The sequence below is a fragment of the Periplaneta americana genome, chromosome 11, assembly GCF_040183065.1.
Source record: "Periplaneta americana isolate PAMFEO1 chromosome 11, P.americana_PAMFEO1_priV1, whole genome shotgun sequence".
Taxonomy (NCBI): Eukaryota; Metazoa; Arthropoda; class Insecta; order Blattodea; family Blattidae; genus Periplaneta; species Periplaneta americana.
In genome coordinates, this window is record NC_091127.1 from 65,825,110 (window position 1) to 65,848,355 (window position 23,246).

At 35.5% G+C, this 23,246-nt stretch overlaps 2 protein-coding genes across 2 annotated transcripts in view; both read left to right on the plus strand.

Moving 5' to 3' along the window:
- Nucleotides 1-279: 279 nt before the first annotated feature.
- On the plus strand, nucleotides 280-13,777 carry LOC138708523 (hemolymph lipopolysaccharide-binding protein-like). The gene is made up of 5 exons (XM_069838639.1): nucleotides 280-417; nucleotides 2,962-3,129; nucleotides 3,197-3,314; nucleotides 8,288-8,569; nucleotides 12,927-13,777. Exons 1-5 carry the CDS (start codon nucleotides 280-282, stop codon nucleotides 13,079-13,081), a joined length of 861 nt encoding a protein of 286 aa, XP_069694740.1. The 3' UTR covers nucleotides 13,082-13,777.
- An 8,498-nt stretch (nucleotides 13,778-22,275) lies between these two features.
- The window catches only part of LOC138708524 (uncharacterized), a 31,906-nt gene continuing 30,935 nt past the window's right edge, over nucleotides 22,276-23,246 (plus strand). Inside the window, exon 1 of the mRNA XM_069838640.1 lies at nucleotides 22,276-22,449. Within this exon, the coding sequence (XP_069694741.1) occupies nucleotides 22,306-22,449 (144 nt within the window). The 5' untranslated portion in view covers nucleotides 22,276-22,305. The remainder of the gene's footprint in view (nucleotides 22,450-23,246) is intronic.

Genomic DNA, 23,246 nt, shown 5'->3' on the forward strand with positions numbered 1-23,246 from the left:
CCCTCATTGAATCTGAAATCAAAATGTTATGTAAATCTAGTAATGTACTCCAATAAAGTCGCCTGTGTGGGAGTTTATTTTAGCCAGAAATCAAAAGAATGCCAAGAAAAACTAAAATATTCTCTTTTGTTGTAGAGCTAGCAGATAGATTTTTTGAATGCAGTAGGTCCTACATTGGTCCACGATCAAGTCTATGAACTCTGTCGGATACATTAGCTGGAACGCACCGTAGCGTTTCCTTGAAATAATCCATTTGGTTGGGATGGTATGAAATTTTGAATGCCGAAATATATTCCCCAATTGTGGAAAAAAAATATATTGGTGGTGGTGGTGGTGGTGGTGGTGGTGGTGGTGGCGGCGGCGGCGGTGGTGGTGGCGGCGGCGGTGGTGGCGGCGGTGATGATGATGGTGGACATGGTAGTAGTGCCTTACTTTCGTTATCAGAATCAGAATCTAATTGGGCGTCACTCACTGAACAGGATAATTTTCCACTTTATCATCACTCTTTACAGAGTCATCATCTGTTTCGGCCTCAGCTTGCTCCCGTGGAGGAAGAATGGCAACATTCAGTCGTCTGGGATTCTCATTACCCCGTATTTACATCATATCACATATTTCATTGACAGTGTCCAGCCGTGAAATGAAAAAATATTCAGATCACTATAGCTATAATATAAATGACTAAGTTATATCCCAGTGGTAGGAAAACCTGCCATCAAAGTGTAGTCTATAATAAAGCACATAATAAAATATGAAATGATGTCAATCACAAGTTATTTAAGTAGTATGGTTTATTGCCTATACATTTTCATAATCAGGTGGGATTTATTACTTCAAAAATGTTCACAACTTATTCACTTTCTATCTGGCTGCAAGCCATCTTTTGAAGAGAAGTCGAATCGTAACTTCGAACCCATGTACTGATGCAGTCATTTCACTTATGTCGTTAAAATTCGAAAATACCGTGCGGAGAATATCTTAGAACCCATTATTGCAGTATTCATAACAAAAAAGTTGTTGATACATTGTTAAAATATTTTAAACTTGTTTGGTAGGAAAACCTGCCATGTACATTAATGGGTTAATAGAATAGTATGGTAAATGTACATTTTATGTAATAATATTGCTCCATTTTTATGGTACGTCTAAGAAATAAACAATAGTGGTTTTCTGCACAAAATCACACGAACATTTTTTTCTAATGCAACATTTTAATCTCTCCCGCTTCCATAAAGCAGTATCATTTTTAAACAAAATTCTGATTATATGATTTTCGAAACGGAGTAAGAGACTTCTAGGGTGGTATTCATACACATTTCGCAGCACGCGCTATGAGCGTACTAACCTAGCCCCGGCTATCCACTGGTTACTAGTACAGAATTCAAATCATATCCTATCGCTAACACTGGTATATGAATACGAAAAACGCTGATAATCCACCGAAAACCCGCGCTAAAAATGTCTATGAATACGGCCCTTAGTTTCTAATAATAGGTGAGAAACTGTTACAAAAGTTAGCCGATTAGGTAACCTTATTTGAGGAAAATTTTAACGGTACATCCTTCTTACCTCACTTGAATTACGACGACTTTCTCCATAAATTAATAACATATTATATTACTAAACTGTGAATAACATTGTAAGTTGTTTATCGATTACCCTGTACTGAACTCCCATCCGCTTGGCAGTAGAGCTATGGACAGGGAGCTTAAACTGAGCTGACTCGTACTTACGTCTATGCAGAGTACTGCCTGGTGAACTTTGCACGTCTCTCAAGCCAAAATATTAACGAATTTAAGCCTGCACTTTTATTTCATTTCACGGAAACGTAATAGAACAGACAAATATTTATTTCAACCAATATTAACTCTTTGCTACATATATATCTACTGATATAATTGTTTTCCTAATTTTACTAACGATATAAGCAGTATAACGCAAATAAAACAAGAAAATAAATATTTTTTCTCGGATATCTATCAAGATTTGACCCTATGTTGTATGAACTTTTTTGATCCTATAAACCGTCCCCGACGACTGTGAAAAGGACGGCACTTATATCCCTTAAACCCTGTAAAAATACTCCCTGTTTATGTGATATATCGTCACATAGTTTCCTGAAACAACCAAAGTTTTCAAATGTAAGTTAATTTCTGAAGTCGAATGTACGAGTAAGTGAAAGTGAAGTGACGTTCCTCAGTTCGGTCCTTAGAGTCAGTCATATTCAACTTCTGAAAGAACAGAATGTAGCCTTATCCAGCTAGGATAGTGGTCAGTATCATTTGAGCCGTTCAGAGCAATAGTGGTGTAAGTCAAAATTGAATAATGAGGTTTAAATTAAAAATTCTGTAAATTACAGCGCAAAGTGGCAATTAATTTGTCGTTCTTGCTATCCACTGACTAATAATATTTTTAATAAATTGAATATTAATTGCTACTTTGCGTTGTATTTTACAGAATCTTTACTTTAACCCTCATTACCCAATTTTTGACTTACATCACTTCTGCTCTGAACGGCTCATATGTGTTCTCTCAACAAGAGGCATTGTGGAGATACTCAAAATTTGAATCTATCATGACTTGACAGAGTTTATGTACACTCTCAGAAAAAAGTTTTGTCGCACAGATACTTGATAAATCCCAGAAAGGAGGCATTGCGCGTGATCAGACATACAACGAAACACACCTAATTTTATTACCTACCTCAAATATTCATTCTCTTTTGAACCAGGTCGCTCATCCTCTGATCTTGCGCATTGCCTCCTTTCTCGGACTTACAAAGTTTCAATGCGACAAAACTTTTTTCTAAGACTGTACAGCCCACAGAAATAAGTCTTCCTGTTATCCTAAGAATAATATGCAATCGAATTGGAATGAGAGTATCAGGATGATCCAGTTACGTCAGTCGTAATAGTTCCTATATAAACTGGATTGCTACTTTCTCCTGATGAAAGTCTTTAGTGGAACCATCTAGACCACAATATGTACCGCTATCTACTGAAAGTCTTTCTGTTACTCTTCTGCTATACTGGAGACTCATTTGAACTGGAATGCGTTTCTTCTGATTCCAAGTCTCTCAAATTCTCTCTCTCAAGTAGTCGTAACTCCACGGGTCATTGGATCGCACAGGTAAGAAACACACCGTGAACAATGATAATCATCATATCAGATTGATGTTTTCACGACATTTTTTTAGGTGAAATTGGGTCATGGAGCTGGAAGCAATGACTTTGGACCCTGGGAAGTGGACATTGACCACACCATAGCCAAATGTGAGGGACAAGATTCAATCATGTTAGTGGCTACTCTTTCAGGTGAGGAATTTAAAATATTTTACATTAAAGATAACAGTGTTAATGATTTAAAATAGAAACAAAACTTATTTTTTTCCTTCTGATGTTGTGCAATTTAGAATGTTTAAATGCTTTGTTATAAACATAGAGTGTTTCGTTTTGTAATGTTTAAAGGTTAATTATACTGAAGACAGCTGAGGAAAATTTCTCATAACAAATTGTTATAAGAGTTAATTTCATAGCCTTATTTAAAATACATGTGTATAACGGAATGTTATTTATAAAAGCGGTACGTAATATTTTAATATTTGAGTAGTTCATTTTATTCCTAAACGGCTGCATGTGCATAGGCTACAGAGCTTTCCTTTCAAAACTTCCCAGTCTGAATAACTAATTATTTACATTGAATTCAATTTAAACAAGGAACACGTTCAATTTAAATATTGAGGTGGAAGTGTGAAACCTGGCTTAATTTCTTTTTAGTTTTCACCCCCCCCCCATTTTGAAATTTCAAATTGCACCCTATAGTTTATACTTAAATATGGAGGAGCATTCAATTATTTATACATCTCATTCATTTCAAATTTCAAAATTTCAAATTTCAAATTTATTCATAATTTAACATTTGAAATGATACATATTAAATAGATACCCGAATTGAGCACATGCTCGTGCTCGGGTACAGTCCAATACTCTACATAAATTTTACAGAGATCAATGATAATGTTGATGATAGACATAATAATAATAATAATAATAATAATAATAATAATAATAAAAATAATAGTTTTAAAACAAAAATATTTACAATAATAAAATAAATACTAAGACGGATAAAATAAAATATAAACCCACTTAGCGTGAGTTAACCCAACTTAAATAAGCATATAATAACCAGGAAAAAAATTAACTCGAAAATCAACAGAAACGTTCGTTGGATCGCAGACGACAGCAACCGCCGTATTGATACTGTATTATGTATTATTGGTAGTAGGGGGAGGCGAAGGTCTACGTAACTGCCGTGCTCTTCGAATCTTCTCATACAATCTTGGGAAGGTCATGCTGAAAAACAAAATGTCTACGAGTCAAACTGTTCATTATTACCAAGATAAATACAAATAATACCGAAATATATTAATCAAGTTTCAGTTATAGATCTCCCCTTTTGTGCAAGAGGTATCATATCAAAATATTTTTTTAATGGCGGGGAAAATATAAATTTCAAGAACTCTCTAGTAACAGAGATAGTGACAAGTAAAATCAAGTGTATCTATGGCGATGCTAAGAAATCATTTATTGGAGATATACACTGTTATTAATTAAGAAAATGATCTATTTATATTTAATAAAATTTTTTTATCTTATAGGTTACATGCATCAGATAAACACAATAAATATTAGTAACACATAATGCTAGAATACTTAAAATAATAATAAAATTTATCAAATATCATACAAACATTTTCACTTTATTTTTAAACTTAAGAATGTGTAAATTGCTTAGGTCTGGATTATTTCTCAATACTGAATTATATAGTCTTGGTCCATAATTCCTACTGTGTCTTAATCCAGCTGTAGTGTGACATTTAGGTTTTGCCAAATAGTTGGGACATCAATTATTTCACATTTATTTCACCTCTTTTGTTTTATATCGTTGTCCGACAACCTCGATTGTTGTTACTGTTGACTAGAGCTGAAGCTATAAATACCATTGAACATTTCTTGTAATAGTTGCGTTCGTGCATTAAATTTTTGTAAAATGGACTATACCCTTCAAAACAGAATAGAAATCATATTTATTTATGTTGTGTTCGTAGCACTGCTAGAGATTTCAACGAGAGGCATCCTGAGAAAAACGTAAGTCACCGATATGTCATCGATCAAATAAGGAAATTTGAAGAAACTGGTTCTGTATGCAATAAAGCAAATGGCCAACCTAGAAAACTCGATGAAAGGTCTTAGATATAAATACTATGTAATATCATTACTGAATCCACCCCCTCCATTCCAAAGGTAGCTGCTGTAACAAACATTTCGGTTGGTTCCATACGTAAAGTGCTGAAAATTAACACATTTTTCCCCTGCAAAATACAAAGTCACCAACAGCTCAGCGAAGACGAATTTTTTTGCACAGTAGAATTTTGTGAATAGATATCTCAGAGAATTAAATATGATCCAAATTAGACACAAAATATTTGCTTTAGTGATGATACGACTTTTTGTTAAATGGGTTTGTCAACAAACACAATTGCAGGTACTGGGACATTGAAAATCATCACGTGCTTCGTGAAGATAATACCCAGTTTCCTCAGAATATCAATGTGTGGACTGGAATTTTTGGGGATGATACTGTTGCACAAATTTTCATCGACGAAAACATGACTGGAGAATTGTATCTGAACATATTACAAAGTTTAATTGATCCACTTATCATACTGTCGCTAGTGAAGCAAGTCAATGAAGGAAACCTGGTGTTGGACGATCAGAATTTGCATTTTCAACAGCATGGAGCTCCCCCACACTATGCAGTGCGTGTGCGACAACGGCTGGATAGAAGATTTCCTGGAAAATCGATTGGTAGGATAGGTGCTGTAAAATGGCCGACGAGATCTCCAGATCTGACGCCGATTGATTTCTTCGTATGGGATCATTTGAAATCAGTTGCTTATTCTTCTCCACCTGAGAATATTCAAGAACTGAAAAATAGAATAATCCAAGAATGTAATCGGATTAGTAAGGAAAAACACCAAACTTTCGCTATGAGTTTCACAATGGACTGTATTACTATTTAACTAACAATGGAGCACATTTTGAACACTTGATTTAGTGTAAAATAAATTGTTTCTTGTCAGGTTGCCAGGCAAAAATGTGAAATAAATGAATGAGGTGTATAAACAATTGAATGTTCTTTCATATTTAAGTATAAAAATATAGTGGTGCGATTTGAAATTTCAAAGTTGGAGCGGCTGGTGGTGGGAGTGATATCTAAAATACAATTAAGCCTGGTTTCTGACTTTTCCCTCAATATCTAAATTGACGTGTTTTTGTTTATATTTAATTCAATTTAAATAATTAGTTATTTAGAACAATCTAGTATATACAGACACGAAGCTTGAGTTGCAGAGGGTATTAGGAACAATAGACTGTGCCGGTACTATTTCGCATTGTCTGTAACGAGGCGATAGTAGCGATCCTAGTGGTTAGCAACTATCTATGAATGCATAATCCCTACGTATTGAGCTTCGTGACCGTATATAATAGACTGTGTATTTACACTGGGAAATTTTGAAATGAAAGTCCTATATATAATGTATATAATAACGATGGCTATTGGCAACAATTAATAATTCAATTTCTACATTAGAAACGACAAAAATTACTGCAGACAATAGTGAAATAGTAACGAAATTGGAAGCAAAAGTATAAAATCATACCCTTTAGAAGATTTATTACTTCCACTTCTTTCTAATAATACCCCAACAGTGTAAGAAAAACAGACTACGAAATTTTAGGAGAATATTCACCACAATCAATTGGAAAAACAAAATAAATCATATTATGATGCACCGAAGTACACATGATATTTCCGTGCAGGAATTCTGCGTTACCATTTGATGAAGCGTGTATAGAACAGAGAAAATTTCTCTCCGGCACGGAACTCGAACCCGGGTTTTCAGCTCTACGTGCTGGTGCTTTATCCACTAAGCCACGCCGGATTCCAGTTCCGATTCCGGATCGAATTCCCTCAGTTTAATTTCTACCTCTCAGTTTTCCGTTTGGTGGCCTACCCTCATGTACTGTATCAAAGAATTATGTGACAGTGGCACAATGTCCAACGCACTATGTACAGAGGTGCACTCATTACGAGTGATTAAGTGGGGATCCGACGGGATGAGCGCCATCTTGAATCACTAAGTGATTACTTAAGCTTATCATATTATTATTATGATGTACTAAAGTACATATGATATTCCCGTGCAGGGATTCTGCATTACCATATGATGAAGGATGGATAGGACAGAGAACCAACAGCAAATAGGACCCGTAACATTAAATGTTGTCTGTAACAAGGATAAGACATTTCCAAATACATGACAGATAAATAATAGGTTGCTAGATATTCTGTTGATATTGTGATCCAGATGGTTCCATTCAAGACTTTGATCAGTCGAAAGTAGCAATCCAGTTTAGCCAATATAGGAACTATAACGACTGTCGTAACTCGATCATCCTGATAATCACATTTCAATCCAAATGCATACTTTCTGATTTCCACTCACTGTATGAATAAATGTAAAATCAACGTTTCAATTTCTCCTTCTTAAATAAATTATTTCTGTAGTGTCAACTTCCTGCACATTCAACATTTTTGCTTTTGTTTTTAAGTTATAATAAGTTATATAATTATTTGGCGATTTCATCAATGACCACTGTCTAGTTCACAGATAGAATATATATTACATTTAAATGAAAATGAGAGATCATTTTTGTTCCGGGGACTCTGCTTTAACATCTATAGTTCTGGCAGCAAATGCAGTTAACATCACATAGTATATATTTGTTTATGAATCAGGTAAAATTGTAGGCTGTTAATTTAATAGACTAAAGCCACATCACACTACATATATTTTCTTTCATTTCTTATATGTACACAACATGAAATCATGCATAGGGCTTTAAATAAAATATTCTGTTTTATTTAACGACGCTCGCAACAGTCGAGGTTATATCAGCGTCGCCGGTGTGCCAGAATTTTGTCCCGCAGTAGTTATTTTATGTCAGTAAATCTACTGACATGAGCCTGTCGCATTTAAATGCAGTTATATGCCATCGATCTGACCCAGGATCAAACGCATAGGGCTTTCAATCAATAAATCACAAGCAAAATATTCTAGAAATCACTACCTCAATGTTGGACTTATTTAGGTAAGAATGAAAATGACACTGAATACTACACACATTCTTGCATAAAAGATTATTTTCATTAATTTCAGCACCGTATTTCACATTCAAACCACCACTCGGATTGGGATACGACTTGGTTCCTGGATTGGGATACTACAAGCTGCACACGGATGTGAAGACCTGGCACGAAGCCCTCAGGACTTGTGAGCAAGAAGGAGCCCATCTCGCTATCATCAACTCTGAAGCTGAAGCAAAATCACTCACTCCGTTTTGGGATATGAATCCTAAAATACTTGACGGAGGCGCAAATGATTGGGCGCATGCTGGATTCCATGATCAGTATAAAGAAGGACAGTATCTCACCATATTCAGTAAGTAACGCAATACTGTAGTTTCGTTACATTGTAACTCTGGAAAAAGTCACTGTAATACTCTTCGCAGAAATCACACTCTAGTGTCGAACAATTTTATGCAACATTAGTAGCAGTCTGGGACATTTTTATGTTAATGTAATTTATTCTTTTCCATACCAAGAAAGTTGCACAACTAATTGAATTTCTATTAAAGGGAACAATTTTTCTTTAAAAACTACACAATTCAAAATGGAAAGACATTCACCTTTAATATCAAAAGTCTCTTACATGTCATGAAAAGAATTCCAGAGTGATGTACTGAAAGATGGCAAGTAAAAAATATTCTGTGAATGCTCAGAAAACAAAACGCTGATGAATGACTTTCAAAGCAGTAACTAAGTATCGAAAATATTGCACTAGTCCGCTACAATGATGATATACTCTGGAGTATTTAGAATGAATTTATAAATCAACTGATATGTGTTTTATACGCGATGGTAGACACATAGAGATCTATTGTAGTCAAAACTCCCATCCTTCTCTACAATATATTTACAGATGAATAAAATATAGCAACATTTCTCGCGTTACAGCATTTTTGTTTCGTGTCTTCTCAAATGGATCGTCCTTAATAATATGTATATCTAAGAATATTGTCCTTTAAAGCTTGTAAGTAGACAGTGGAAAAAGTCAAATAAAATACATGTTTACGGTTAACAAGTATCGTACGCATAGACTATGAAATGAGGTGTGCATGCATCCCAAGTAGGTACAACAGGGTACCGTCCGCAGAGAGCACGACGCGAACATCGAAAACAACTGCCACCCTACGTTCTCAGTCAGTCCTCGTCCGTACGTGAACAGAGAATATTGAGATACGTGAACATATTATTCATTTTTGTTCATTGAAGTGATCATAATGCCGAAGACGGATGTTAAAAAAACATAGGGTGTATTTCTTAATAAAAGAATATGGTGTCCAAATTTAGTAGTGATACTGGTGAAACAATTGTCGGTTATGTATGTGTGCATTAAAAAAAAAGATAACAAAACAATTGATAGAACATCAATGTAATACATAGAAACATATGAAAAATGTTGCTCTTTGTTAGAAGAAAATAAGGGTTCAAGCTCAAATTGCGCCTCAAATATGAAATATGACTTTTGCCAGGATTTGTGTCGAATAATGAGAAGTTTCAATATTCCATTATAAAGGTTGGAGAATCAGCGGTCAGCTCGAGAGTGGAGGAAAAGTTTAATAGCGTTTTTTGAAGAAAAAAAAAAGTTGGTTACTCTGCAGTGTGTTTCATCAGACGTGCTTTGGATGATAACTAACAATTAGAACACATAAATGAACTATGAAACAACGATACTGGCAAACTTTAAATATGTCCCAATCACATCATGGGATATTGAAAGCAGTTTTAAAATTTTTCACAATACAAAAATCGTCCATGAAGTCGAAATACTTCACATTCGACAAATTTCGGATGTATATTGTTGTACATTGCAATGTAAATCCGGCCCAGGACGTGGGATGACATGACTATCTTCCCTCTTTCGTGGTAAGTACTGTACATAGAAATATGTGTATTTGTTTGTACAGTGCGTACGCTCCCCTTTGCTGCCGGCCAGCAAGCGCGGAGCATTAGTTAGCGACGTGTATCAATCCTCAAGCTTATCCTACTCATTTATTGTTATCACTTGAGTACTAACCTTGTTACAAAAGATCACATCTTCTGACAAAATTTCCATTCACACGCTGAAGTTCTTCTACACGCCAGGCCTTGAGGCGTTTTTTAAAGCGCTTCAGTAGAGCAAACTGATTGTTGAAACAGAACGCAATTAGGTCAACTGACTGCAAAATGTTGGACGCTGTTGGGTGGCAGCACGTTGGTAGGCTATATTATTGCTGCTCCGCGTGCTTGCTGTTCATCGCCCGGCCGCAGGGGGAAGCGAACGCACTGTATATACAGTATAAATTAACGTAATACTTACTTATACTGAAACTCTATCATCATATCATATATATACGTAGCTATGACAATATGCAATTACAATAGTTATATCAACGTACAACCAATATTCAGTGATTATTCCGTGTGTCAATGTACATTTCCCTCGGCCTATGCCTGCACGCGCCTCTTGTGTACCTACTCTGCTTAAGCAAACAACAACCCTCTGAAGAGACAAAATAGTCGCGATGTACTGTCTTCCTCCGACGAATTTAGAGCTGGGACCTGAGTATTCTTGCCATCGGTGCAGGGGGATTGCAGGTAGATTCTTTTGTTGCTACAGTCAAGCCGAGCCGAGAGGTGTGGGAAGTATTAATCGTCCAATAATATGCAGTCTTCAGTTTGTAGTAGTGTGTGAATATTTCATATACATATTGTTTACCTAGGCCTATGTGATTTTGTTATAAATATATTCAATATTTTGTTGCAATTTTTGCTCAAACATCTCCCTGATATTAGCTATGTTAATATTATATGAATTACTCATATTAAATATTTCACCGTTACAAGTCATTTTTAAGGAAACATGCTGTGGAAAATGGATCAACGAGACGAGTATATATTTTAGCGTACAATGCTGCCACTAAACAGGTCATCATTGTGGACCCCACGATACGTTTTGAAGTAGAATGTCATCAGTCAGCCGAGGTCCACCTTGAGAAGAAGTCGATCTAAGAGCTTACAGGCAACTATTTCAAGATGAAATATGCCTTAATTCACGTTGAGGTATTCGGCTTGCTCATAGGTGCTCGAGGGACTATACCAGCTTTTTTCGAAGAATTTCAACGGAAGTTTGCTCTGCCAACATCTCTGAGGGATGACATTGTGACAATTGTTTTTAAAAAAATCCTGCCAAATCCTAATTAATCACATGGTGCCACATTAATAGCAATTGTAATTTTTCACTCCCTTTTCTTTGTTTCCCGTTTTTAAAACTTAATATATATGTTTGCATAATATGTATAATAATTTTTTTGAGGATATACTGAGTCCGTAAGGGCTACCCTCAATGGGGGGCAGTTTAATATTATTATTATTTTTAATTTGATTATTTTACAAATTTAATTCAATTCTACTAATCACTCAATTTTATAGTATGATTCTTCTTTTAATTTGTATTATTGCAGTTTTATTATGGTTTTTATGATTATTTATTTTATTGTATTTGTATTTCTGATGGTGTGATGGCCTTAACGTCACCAGAATAAATGAATAATAGACTAAATAAATAAATAAACAAAATGTTCTACAATACTTTCCTTCTTTGAACACGTAAGTACGAATGGTTGTATCTCTAGCTCGCCAAAAATACGTTAGAAAACTAATAGGCATACTGCTCTCGTAAATTGGGCTAGTGTTTTCAGTATGATTGTACTTCCTTCCAGACTGGCGATGCCACTGTTCCCTCCCACTCCAGTACCGCGCTAGACTAGTCGGAACCGCATTCCTCTCAGCCCTAAACTCCTCAGAGAATGACAGTAGTTACCTTCACATCCGAATGACTTTTTTCCGCTGTCTACTTACAAGTTATGGGTTTCATTATATTATCGCGTTTTATGTTTGAGACATTGCCTTGTGGGTTGGAATGGAATATTCGGGAGGCGGTACTATGATCTAGCACTGCGATCTTTTGTGATCTATTGCGCTAATTCTCAAGCTAGGCGCATTACAAAACCCACATTGGCTGACTACACTGAAGTTCGCTGCGTACTCAGAGTTCGTCCTTAGGCCAGCCCCCTTCGTGCGTCACCAGCCGGTATTCGGAGAATGCTGTTGAATGATGACGAAATAAAGAAATGTTGACGCAATCATGTAGATGCGTAATACGGGAAACGGGAGAAGCCTGAAATAAACGCCAATTGCAACCTCGTCCGCCACAAGTTTCACTATGGATTTAACCTATCAATGAAAAATTCCAAGTCTGACCAGGATTCAAACCCGGACCGTCTGCGTGACATACTGAAGTTCTGATCACTCGGTCACCATAGAGAACTCCCTTGTGGATGTCAAACATTTGTAATGGATAATTATCAATTTATATTTTAGGCTTATGTTAATATATAGTGTTAGTTGGGAGGTAGGAGAGAAGAAGACCTTTGTAGAGGCCGAGACGCAGATGGGAGGATAATATTAAAATGGATTTGAAGGAGGTGGGATATGATGATAGAGACTGGATTAATCTTGCACATAATAGGGACCGATGGCGGGCTTATGTGAGGGCGGCAATGAACCTGCGGGTTTCTTAAAGCCATTTGTAAGTAAGTAAGTAAGGCATATGTAAATACGAGTATATTCATTTTCTACATAAGAGGTACGAACACTAGGTGAAATTAATGTTATCATTCTTTTTAACATTTCAGACCAGAGTCTTGTTGCTGCTGGGTATGTCAAATGGAATCCTGGAGAACCTCACGGTGTGGGTGCAAACTGTGGATGCGTCATTAGGAGAGAGAATCTCCTAGCAGACATAATTTGCACTGCCAAGCAACCATTCTTCTGCGAAATAGAGTTATAAAGTACTTTAGACAGATCAGATATAGAAGCTATGTAATTGTTCCATTGAAGTTCTATTTGTACAATTAGTAAAACATAATAAGATAGGCTACTTTAGGTTTAATTAAAGGTTGAAATTAACAAATGAAAGAACATCAATTTTATCACGAACTTAAAATAAAAATAAATCATGAGTGCTTGCTTTACGTGTCTCTAAATATTACAATGGACGACTGTAAACATTTCTCAGTTTCTCTTCATATACCAAGCTCTTTATATAATCCAGAAAAAAAATCAAGGGGTGTTAAATCTGGAGATCTGACCGGTCGTTTTGCTGGTCCATGCCGACCAATCCAATGTCCAGGCAACTGTTCGTCCAGTCTGCTCCAACATTTCTGTGGCTTAACTTACCAGAATGAAGAATCATATCAACTCTTCTCTCTTTCGATAATGTCATCAAGAAAATAAAGAAATTTGTTATAGGAAAACTTCAAATAATCACAACAATGCATAGCCTATCACAGGTTAACCAAACAGTAAAGCAGGAAAAGGTAATTAACAGAATTGCATAAAAAAATACCTTTTCCAAAGCCTCCTTAGTACTCTACCATGTTACAAAATTTCTGTATATGCAGTAACTAATGTCTTTGACATTATGATAGTTATCTTTTAAATGACTTGAAAACGATTATATATCTCAAAACAGATTGAACCATTGTTTTTTTTTTATTTCACATGATTTTGTGTACCTACTTGACCCGTTTCCATTTAAAATTTCAAAGTTTCATCCAAAATGGCGGCTTTTGGGATAGCTGAGAGCTAGAATCGAATGTGTCACTGGTACAGTATTTGGTCTTACAAATAACGGTAACACGTATTGTAATCAAAAATCAAGCATATGGAAGATATTTATATGGTTCCAGACTTTTGATTCGCTCTGTATATGTTAACTGGTTATTTTACAACGCTTTATCAACTACTATGGATATGTAGCATGTTAATAAAATGAAGGTGTTAATGCTAGGGAGATGAGTCCAGCGTCCAGAGCGGACGTTATTCAGCATTTGCTTTTAGTGGCTTGAGGGAACACCCCGTGAAAAAATTTCAACCAGGTAACTTGTCCCAAACAGGATTTGAACCCGGGCCCACTAGTTCCATCATCAGACATGCTAACCGTTACATCACTGTGTTGGAACTTTTCTGTATTAAATTAATTTTTGTTCCTTACATGACTTTTTCCCTCCGAAAGCTATTATAATTATTTACTCCTATTCCTGAGATAATTAACATTTCCATCCATCACGGCTTGACAGAGTGTATGTACAGAACATTTGTGTCATAGAAATAAGTTCTTCCTTCTTATTATAAGAATATGCCATCTGATATAAATAGTATTATAACGATGATCTAGTTACGTCAGTCGTTACACAGTTTCTATATAAACTGGATTGCAACTTTCGCCTGATCAAAGTCTTGAGTGGAACTATCTGGATCACAATATGTATCGCTGTCTACTCAAAATCTTTCTGTTTCTGTTCTGCTATACTGGAGATTCATTTGCACTGGAATGCGTCTCTTCTGATTCCAAGTCTCTCAAATTCTCTCTCTCATGTCGTCGGAACTCGACGGGTAATTGGATCGCACAGGTAAGAAACACACCGTGAAGAATAACAATTATCTTATGAAATCAATGTTTACACGACATTTTTACAGGTGAAATTGGGTCATGGAGCTGGAAGCAATGACTCTGCACCATGGGAGGTGGAAATTGACCACACCATAGCCAAATGTGAGGGACAAGATTCAATCCTGGTAGTGGCTACTGTTGCAGGTGAGGAATTTAAAAATATTTCACATAAAAAGGCAAATTGTAGTATGCGAAACGGAGTAAGTCAAACGACACACAATCATATTCCGCGCATATTGACATTCGTGACCGTATGTACTTGACTGTGATATCACCTTACGTTTTAGCTTCGTTCCAGAATTTGCCATTAGGAAAGTTCAGGAAAACAGAGAGGGTTTGGAATTGAACGGGTTACATAAGCTTCTTGTCTATGCGGATGACGTGAATATGTTAAATGGAAATCCACAAACGATTAGGCAAAACACGGAAATTTTCATTGCAACAAGTAAAGCGATAGTCAGAGCTTTTATTATCCAGTCTGCTGTCACAAAATCTGAAAGTTAGAATTTATAAAACAGTTATATTACAGGTTGTTCTTTATGGTTGTGAAACTTGGACTCTCACTTTGAGAGAGGAACATAGGTTAAGGGTGTTTGAGAATAAGGTGGTTAGGAAAATATTTGGGGCTAAGAGGGATGAACTTACAGGAGAATTAAGAAAGTTACACAACACAGAACTGCACACATTGTATTCTTCACCTGACATAATTAGGAACTTTAAATCCAGTCGTTTGAGATGGACAGGGCATGTAGCACGTACGGGCGAATCCAGAAATGCATATAGAGTGTTAGTTGGGAGGCCAGAGGGAAAAAGATCTTCAGGGAGACCGAGACGTAGGTGGGAAGATAATATTAAAATGGATTTGAGGGAGGTGGGATATGATGGTAGAGACTGGATTAATCTTGCTCAGGATAGGGACCAATGGCGGGCATATGTGAGGGTGGCAATGAACCTCCGGGTTCCTTAAAAACCAGTAAGTAAGTAAGTAATGGAAAAACTAGGTAATGGGCCTTATAATATGCTGGGGCTTAATACCCCCATTACATTAAAATATGAATCCAAAATTCATTTTTGCCCCTTTTATCTAAAAATGTGTTCACCATGTTCCTTTTTTAGAAATTTCAAACACCATACTGGTGTTCCATGCACGGGAAGTTTAAAAATATATTATATGAAGTGTACACCTTATTCCCTATATAAACATTGGCATTTTATTCAAGAAAATTACTTTTGTAATGATGAATATCTAAATAATTAATACTTATATTTAAATCAAAAACGCAATTTTTAATGTAGTCCTTATATTTCCATTTCAGTTTCAAAATGGCTTTTTCTTTAGGAGAGAATTAAGTCAGAAGTTTGTTATTTTTATTTATTTATTCTTGAAGTGTATAGGCTTATTAATAAAATACTGAATTTCGTCAGTTTATAGCTTTAGGTTCACGAAGTCTTCCATTTTCTTCTTTTCGTCTAAAACGTATTTTTTCTCAAAGTCTTTATGGGTAGTGAAAGTGAACAGTATTATTAATATTGTCACTAAGAGTGTCATTCCCTTATGAATAGTAAAGGAACAGGTATAGAAAATCAAGAGTCTTTCTCATATAATTAAAGCTGCATTACGGATTTTTACGAACTTCTACCATTATTGTAAAGATTTCTCTTATATATATAAAAGATAATTTTAAAGGAATTAATAAATGCAAATTAAATCGTAAATATGCATAGGCCTAGTGCGTTGAATGTTACTCTAAATAAATATATTGAGTGCAATTATATGTAGAACTATTTGAACAAAATGTTATAATCTTAGAGGTAAACGAAATATTAATGATGTGCTGGATTAATTTAGGTATTAAATTCCAAAAACGCCATTTTTTTCAGTTTAAAGTAATGAAAAGCCTACGTTATTAATCACCAAAATTTTCCTTACTTTCAATTGGGAAAAGTGGTAATCCTACTAGGAAATTATCTTAGAAATCTAATATGCAACAAACACATTATTATTATTATTATGCATGCCTGCCTGCCTATCTGTGCATTCATTCGTCCGTCCGTCCATCCATCCAGCCGCCCATTTATCTATCCATCCATCCATCCATCCATCCATCCATCCATCCATCCATCCATCCATCCATGCAATTCATCCGTATTTATTTAATTAATTTATTTATTTAAAGATATACGTTTCCCTCATAATAGATACAGACACTTAGATTTAATTAATAAAATAATTCTTTTTAACATTTCAGACCAGAGTCTTGTTGCTGCTGGGTATGTAAAATGGTCACCTGGAGAACCTGATGGTGTGGGTTCAAACTGTGGATGCATCGTTAGAAGAGAGAATCTAATGGCAGACATAACATGCACTGCTAAGCAACCATTCTTCTGCGAAATAGAGCTATGAAGAACTTCAGACATATCAGACATAGAAGCTATGTAATAGTTCCATTAAAGTCAACATTTTTCATTTGTATATAATGTCATAGAATATGTACTTAAAGAATGTCTATTAATTCTTGTTCTATACTATTAAATAAATTATTGCAGAGAAAATGGTTTTAATGAAATTTATAATTTACAAAGCATAATGTGGCATCGTACACCTGAAGCCAACCTGTACCAATCTCCCTTCAAGACAGGAAATCTGTGCATATTCCATGAAGAAGTCCGTATGCTTCAAAGACTTCAGTATTGTTTCTTCCTTTCTACTAGATCCATGCAAAACAGTGCTTATACTCGGCCAAGATTCGCTTATTTTTCCAAATAGCCCACTAAGACCGAAAACATACAGCATACATACATCAGACATTCTGTCTCGGAAAGGACAGTTTTGTATATCGGACTGTCCGATGTGACGATGATTACACGCGTTCTTATGAGGTTGCAGCATTACTGCATCGGATGAATGTCCTGGAAAGAATGTCCGATGAAATATGCTGCAGCCTGATAAGAATGCGTATTACCATTGTCACATCGGACGGTCCGAGACAAAATGTCCTGTCTGAGACAATGCGGTATCCGACGCAGTATGCTGCCGGCCAAATCTGTTCTGAATCCTCTATCTCCGTCCATGCTGCAGCATACCTCTTTTGAACGAACATGTACTCGCAGTGTATGTAGGCTTGCCCTAATCAAGCAGTGTCTGGCATGTCATCATAATATCTCCTATCTCAAACCATAGAAATGAATAAACTATACCGAATGAAAGTGTTTTTCATAAATATTAATATTTATTTCACCTTCCAAATATTCATCAATATTTTAGAAATTTGTAACCATTCCTTTCAGAAGAATTGAATATATTTGTGTATTTATAATCCTCTGTTTTTTTTTTTGTTCAGTATGACATTTTAATTCAAAATAATCTTTGATTTAAATGGTTAATAACTGTTTTAGAAATTTACGTGTAAAAGTGGAAAAAAAAAATGTTTTAACTCATTACTAGGCAACTACACTAATAACTACACTAATTTCACATACACCAATGACGAAGGCATAAAGAGATGATCAATTAAATAAATGAGGATTTTAAAAAGTTCTAGTAACTTGGTTAAAGAGAAATGCATTAAACAAAAACACATATGTAAATAATATCTGTTTTGTGATAAACAATCTCTCCTGAAACATAGAAATAGTTTTCGTTTGTTTGAATGTGACAGATCTTTATAGATATTGTCGATCCCATTAGTAGATTTATAATACAATCTGGATTTACCTGGCTGAGGTGAATTATTAATAAAATGCCAGTTTCACTAAACCAAACTTCGTAAAGCATGTTTGTTGCTAGAATACACAATATATGTCTTGGAATTTACGATAACAATGGCAGATCTTACACTGCTTAGGGAGGTCATAAAAATACAAAGATATATTTCTTCTGCTATGGAGGATCTGTTACTCCTCCAGTCTTTGAAACAATTCCTATTTCTGAGTGGCCATAACTGCACCGTTGACTTTTCTATATTAAAGACAAAAAAAATAAATAAATTATAAAGAATGCTTCAGATTTTAGAAAGAATCTGAAGCAGATGAGTAGCACCAAACACTGGATTCTAACATTAAGGGGCAGTATTCAAGAACGTCACTTGCATTTTAATTCGTCTTGACTTCAAGTCAGAAGTTTGGTCATGTTATAAAGTGAAGTCCGGGTCCGCATTTAAAGACAATACTTCTCTTCCTCTTGACAAAGTCAAATGTAGGTGAAAAGCAAGTGAACTCTTAGTGTTTGACGTTATCATGTAATGACTTAGTTCATCCAGACCACCGCTGCTCCATGCGGAAAGTGCGAAAATCATTCATTGCTGGGTGCATTTCAAACGTGTTATTATCAAAAGCATCCATTGAAATGGAAGGAACCACAGAAGAAGATGTGAACCAATATCAAAGAATGTTCTTACTAATACAGGTTGTTCATAAGTCTGCAATCACAGGACATAATACACATACATACATATTAACATTAAAGAATGTGTTCCACATATCTGCCACCATTTTCAACACACGTTCTTATACGTTTTGCACAATTTCTTTGAGTTGTCTTCAACATACGTGGGTTAAGAGCAGCACATACAGCAATAATTCTTTGACGGAAATGTTCCACATCCTGAATTTTTTCTGTATACACCTCAGCTTTCACAATCCCCCAAATGGCAAAATCCATAGGGTTTAGGTCTGGTAACCTTGGTGTCCACTCCATAATGACCCTTCTCCCAATCCAGTGTCCGGGAAACATTTCATCCACCCAGTGCCGAAACAAATAATCATTCTCCTATGATTCCAGACTTTATGGGCATTCTGTATAAAGACATGGTGGAAAATAAGATATCAGAAAATCAGAAGTCGCAAGTTGAGTTATTTGCTAAATCTATCCAGCGAAAAGTCGATTCCTTCAAAATCATTTCACGTAGAATTAAATACTACATTGGACAGTTAAACAGTTACGGAACCATCTACCCTCTTCTGAGTAATCAGAATAGCCCTCTAGTCGGTCGGAATTTATTCGCGCTTATAGTGCAAGTAGACTTACCTGTTCTCGGCGGTCTGTGTAATAGTGTATATTCAAGATAACTTTTTTTTTTTTTTTGGGTACATGTAAGACGGAGCCTGGTTGATACCTGGTAGCCATATTGGTTACCTGGCTGGAAGAAATGCCCGAACGTTAAGGAATGGAGACGTGCAGTGCAAGACGAGGCCTGTTCGGTCGACTGCGAATGAAATAATATTAAGAATGATAAAAAAAATATTAATGAGAATAATACCAACGAAAGGCGACTTTAACAACTCAACTTACATATACAGGGTGGAAGTGTAATAGCTTAGCAGATTTTCAGAGCAAATAGCTCATATTGTATGTAACAAACACTATAATATCATATTGGTGGAATGTTCATAGTTTTTTTTTTTCCAGAAAAAAGTTTTTTTTCCCTCCAAAAATGTTTAACAACCACTTATTCGGTAACTATTGCCTATAGGATCGTGATTTTTGTTCATATCAGTAGGAAATCTAATAAATAATAATTTATCCCTCTGGCGTATTTCAATAGCGTCGTCGATTTTCGTGTAAATTTAATTTAGAAACCTCTAATTTCATGCCACTGCGCCATGCGAACAAGTTGCAACGTCGAGGCAGAGAGCATCTTACCTATCGAGATACACTGAGTTCGTTGACCTCTTACATCTGTATTACGAGTAGAGTGTGTCAGCGGCGAGTTGCCGGAATGCTGAAATTTCAAACTTAATTTTCTAATTAACCGTGCATTTAAACACAAAACATGATATAGGTTTTCTATTCTTTTAAGTGCAGCCTACCCTACCGTCCCTTTAAATCTCCAAGGTTATTTCACATCCATCTTGTAGCCTATACGTACATATAAACAGAGTTTGTTTTCGTTAAACCTTCTCCCGTTGCACGTCTTACACACCAATGAGTGTAGTGACCATACATACACCAACACACTAGACGCAGATATTTATGTTTATGGACCTCCCCTAGTAGAGCATAGGGCCTCAACGGAGACATACAAAGGATATAAGATTAACGAAGGATATATCCATGTCAGGCCCGGGATTCGAACCCACAAACTTTCGAACCGTTCCGCCTAAGAACGCGTAGTCACCCGGTCCAGCCTAACTGATTTGTAGTGCCGTTGGTCGATGAAACTATTTAATCGATTAATCGATGGATTAATCGAGTTTTGATCGAATTTAAAAATATTTTAATATACTGTAACTTGTGTTTGGTGATATGCATAAGTATTAATTGTTGTATATCTGTATATATTTTATTGTTATATTACAAAACAACTATTGTAATTACTTACTAACTTATTTATTATGAGGCTTATAATTTATTATGTCAGTTGTCCGGGAATTTTTGAGACAAACATAAATAACAAAAAGTATGAAGACTCGCCTATTTAATACTGCTTCATCCATTATTTTAAAAATGTGAGTACATTCACATGCTCCGAATTAAATGCTGCTCTACGTTTAGTAACAATGCTTCCTCCATCACTAAACACGAAAAAACTATTTTTCTGTCAAGCACTTCTCCACGATCGTTCAATTTAAATCCAAACGTTTCACCGAGTTTACCTCTCAAATTCTCATATGACATAATGGAGTTTACACTTTACACAAACACAGTTTAGACATGACTATTTTATAAGAGATGAGGGGGACGAATCCCAGAAAAGTATGTATTTCATATGCTAGGAAGTTGAGCTGACAACAAGGTGAAAGTTTTCTTGGAAAACCATAAAACTTAATAAATGTTTCGCATTGTGTTTCAACTTTCAATAGAGGTAGACTAGGTCACTGTTCTCATATCTCCATCTCATTCTGAATTGTTTGTGCAAAGATTTTCCCTACACTACCTGGTTTACAGTTAGAAAGTAACAGTACTATTGTGTTTTTAAGCAAGCAATTTTCAAGAGAAATATTGTCGGAATTTTTAATATGAGTTTGTATTAACAAAATAATAAATAATTAATATCAACTACAACCGATTAATTTAATCGACTCGATTATTCAATTAAATATTTTTGATCGATTAAACTTACAACAGAAATTTATCGATTAATCGATTAAATCCCAACAACACTACTGATTTGGTATATAAACAACCAAAATGAGAAAAGAACAAAGTACCTATGTATATGTATGTCGGCAATGGAGTTTAACTTAACATGAATTCTAACATTTCAATTAATATTTTATTCGGTTATCCAATCACGCTGTGTCAACCTCTAGGACATTTAACGCCCATGGAGTTAGTGACAACCAAATAGTATTTCGCGAGGTGAGGCCGAGAAATCGCCATGTGCTTTCCTGATATTCACCGTCAGGTGGGTTCACATTTAGCGAACGAACAACGAACGAATGGCGAGTGGAGAACACTCTGTATATCTAACTTATAACTGCCACGGGTGCAATTGCAACAGACGAACGGTTATTAACTTCTGTTAACACCGAGCACATTCTTCCTAATCATATCTTAAAAACTGATCCATGAGCCTCTATATATAAACCAGAAATAGCAGCCATTGGGGTCAAGTAGAATGTTTCGGTGCGTGCTAGTTGGCTGTGTCTTGCTGTGGTGTGCTTGGGGCCTCGAGGCGCAGCAATGCACCTCTCCGCCTCAGAGAGCCCTCAAAATCTCCATCACTAGTCGTCGTAACTCTACTGGACATTGGGTAGCAGAGGTGAGAGGTCTTAATATTATTATCTTTCTTTTTAAACCTACTGACTGCTTTTCATTTTCTTATTGCATTAAGCAGTATCTTTCATAAATTATTATTAAGTTCGTTTCTTGACATATCAATATTTTTCCTTTCCCTTTGTAAGGATGTAGTGAGAATGTGACCACAAAAATTCCAATATCCTTTACTATAGCGACAAAATCACTGACAAGTTCATATCTTACAGAGGTCTGCATCGGACGTTTTCGCTCGAGCGACAAGTAGTTCATAGCATAATCCGATAGGTAGCGCACATGCATGATGGGTAAAATTGTCACGACCGATAAATCCTCGAACGGTATAAGCCGAGCGTTAAACATTCGTTCTAGTTACAGTGATGAACTGTGTAGTAACATCATAGATGTTTATCATTTCAAAACTTGCAGTGTTTAACTAACCTCTCCATAGTACAACTACAAAACTTGCTTTAAAATGTAATATAAATGTTGTAGGTAAATATATATATATTTTTTTTTTCCCCACACAGGAGTGATTTTGTTTTTGCCACATCTGATAGGTGTTATCGGATGTAAATGTAATTATTATAAATGGAGAACACAATCACGATAATGCAAGAACTGTATCAAGTTTTCTAGTAATAATAATAATAATAATAATAATAATAATAATAATAATAATAATAATAATAATAATAATAATAATAGTAACAATACTAATAGTAATAATAAAATAATAATCTCTAATAATTAGTGTAACAGTGCGTCTGTAACAGTTGTGCAGCATGATTATTCGTTTCATTA